Source organism: Camelina sativa, chromosome 3 (assembly GCF_030686135.1).
Source record: "Camelina sativa cultivar CO46 ecotype springtype chromosome 3, ASM3068613v1".
Taxonomy (NCBI): domain Eukaryota; kingdom Viridiplantae; phylum Streptophyta; class Magnoliopsida; order Brassicales; family Brassicaceae; genus Camelina; species Camelina sativa.
In genome coordinates, this window is record NC_141882.1 from 14198417 (window position 1) to 14200387 (window position 1971).

The window sequence follows — 1971 nt, forward strand, 5'->3', positions numbered from 1 at the left end:
TTTTCCAAAGGTTAAAGCCGATTTTCTTGTATTGACTTGTTGTCCCGAGGCTTGTTCATATTGTGTGAGAATCTCCTTGACAACCGCACATGAGCTCATGTTAGCCTGACAGAAGAACAATGAGTCATTTGCAAAGAGGAGGTGAGTGATTGGGGGGCTTGCATTACTGATCTTGATTCCTTTGATGTCTCCCTTTCTCTCTGCTCTTTTCATTAAATGGCTTAAGACTTCAGCACAAAGGATGAACAAATATGGGGAAAGTGGATCACCTTGACTTATTCACCTTGCTGGTTGTATGAAGCCTTGGGGGTTGCCATTGATATTAACCGAGAAGGTTGGAGTTCGGACAAAGGTACCACTGTTGAAAAAATTTTGAACTTCTAGAGTAATTGCTTCTTTGGTCGTTTCCCAGAAATGTTGAGAGAAAACACCAGTGAAACCATCTGGTCCGGGAGCCTTTGTAGCGCCAATGGAGAAGATCACACTTTTAATTTCCTATTCTGTAACTGGTTTGGTTAAATCTTCGTTAATCTCCGGGGTTACTGTGGTCTGGAAATCATGGAAGACGTGATAGTGGTTGTTCTGAGGAGACAATTCACTCTTGAAGAGGTTGGTGAAGTACGTTTGTGCCACACTCAGCCAATGTGTGAATCTCCTCGGTGCTCATTGCCCTCATCATCAAGTATTGAATATAGCTTATTTCTGGCTGTATGGCTCTTAGCGGTGGCAAAGAAATATTTTGTGTTACGATCAACAAAGGATATCCACTCTTTGCGGCTCTTTACACGCCAAAATTCCTCCTCATTAGCGTAAGTGCAGCTCAATTTGTGACGGAGACACTGTATCTGTTGTCTAGAGGATCTATCCGAATGTGCCTTATCAATCAACTTCAGAAAATTAATTTCCTCTCGAGAATTAGATGGATTGCTTCGTTTCCAGTGAGAGATTGCTTTTCGACATTCCTTCAGTCGGGTGCTCAAGTTTGTAATGTTACCCAGTGTTCTGCGGTTCCATCCACGGTTTATTGCTACAATGAAACCATCTCTATTTGATAGCCTATTGTCATAATAAAACTGTCCTTGCCGAGGGTTGACGTCATTAGAAATAGTGGTTATGACTGGTCTATGGTCTGATTCTATAAGCTCCAAAAACTCAACATGAGAAGTTGGGTACTGATCAAGCCATTCATTATTATCCATGGTTCTATCTAAGCGACAAGCTACGTCATGCGAGTGGCGTTTTCCAGTCCAAGTGAAAGGGTCACCATGGTGTTTCATGTCATGAAAGTCGCAGACCTGGATCATATTTTGAAAATCAGCAAAGGAAATTTCAGGGCGTGGAGGACCTCTTCTCTTTTCATGGTTGCCTTTGATCTCATTAAAATCACCTATAGCCATCCATGGTCCAGTTCTATCTACTACAATTCTTTCCAATCTTTCCCAAATCAAGTGTCTAAGAGATGGATTTGGATTGCCATATACACATGAAAAAGAGAAACCAAATCCATTAATTTGAACATAAGTGTCTACAAGATTTGGGGATTGATAAAGAACATAAACAAAAATATTACTATTCCATAAAAGAGCAATGCCACCACTTAAAACTACGGGGAACTGTTACTACACGATCATAACCTAATTCAGCACTCACTGATCTAACAGCGTCGTCTCCTTGTTTTGTTTCCATTAGGCAAATGATGTCTTGAGAATAAATTTTCTTAATCTCCTTAAGACGTCGAACTGCGAGATCATTGCCTAGTCCTCTACAGTTCCAAACAGTTGTCCTTATGGGGGAAGTGTTGGTTCAGGGTCCACCGCGCCTCTTTCACGTCCTTGGGGAGACAAGCTTCCTCCTGAGATGTTATCATTACCGTCTCTACGGCCCATCACCTTTGAACATTCAGCTCTGTCTGATTGCTCCGACAGATCTTCTCTCTTCGGTTTACCACGAGCCTTCATGTCTGCATTGTTA

The 1971-nt window shown here is 41.8% G+C and overlaps 1 protein-coding gene across 1 annotated transcript; it reads right to left on the bottom strand.

Annotated features, from left to right (window-relative positions):
- Positions 1-635: 635 nt before the first annotated feature.
- Positions 636-1397, bottom strand: LOC147946920 (uncharacterized). Its single transcript, XM_087507296.1, has one exon. The coding sequence runs from the start codon at positions 1395-1397 to the stop codon at positions 636-638; it is 762 nt and encodes a 253-aa protein (XP_087363422.1).
- Between the last annotated feature and the right edge of the window lie 574 nt (positions 1398-1971).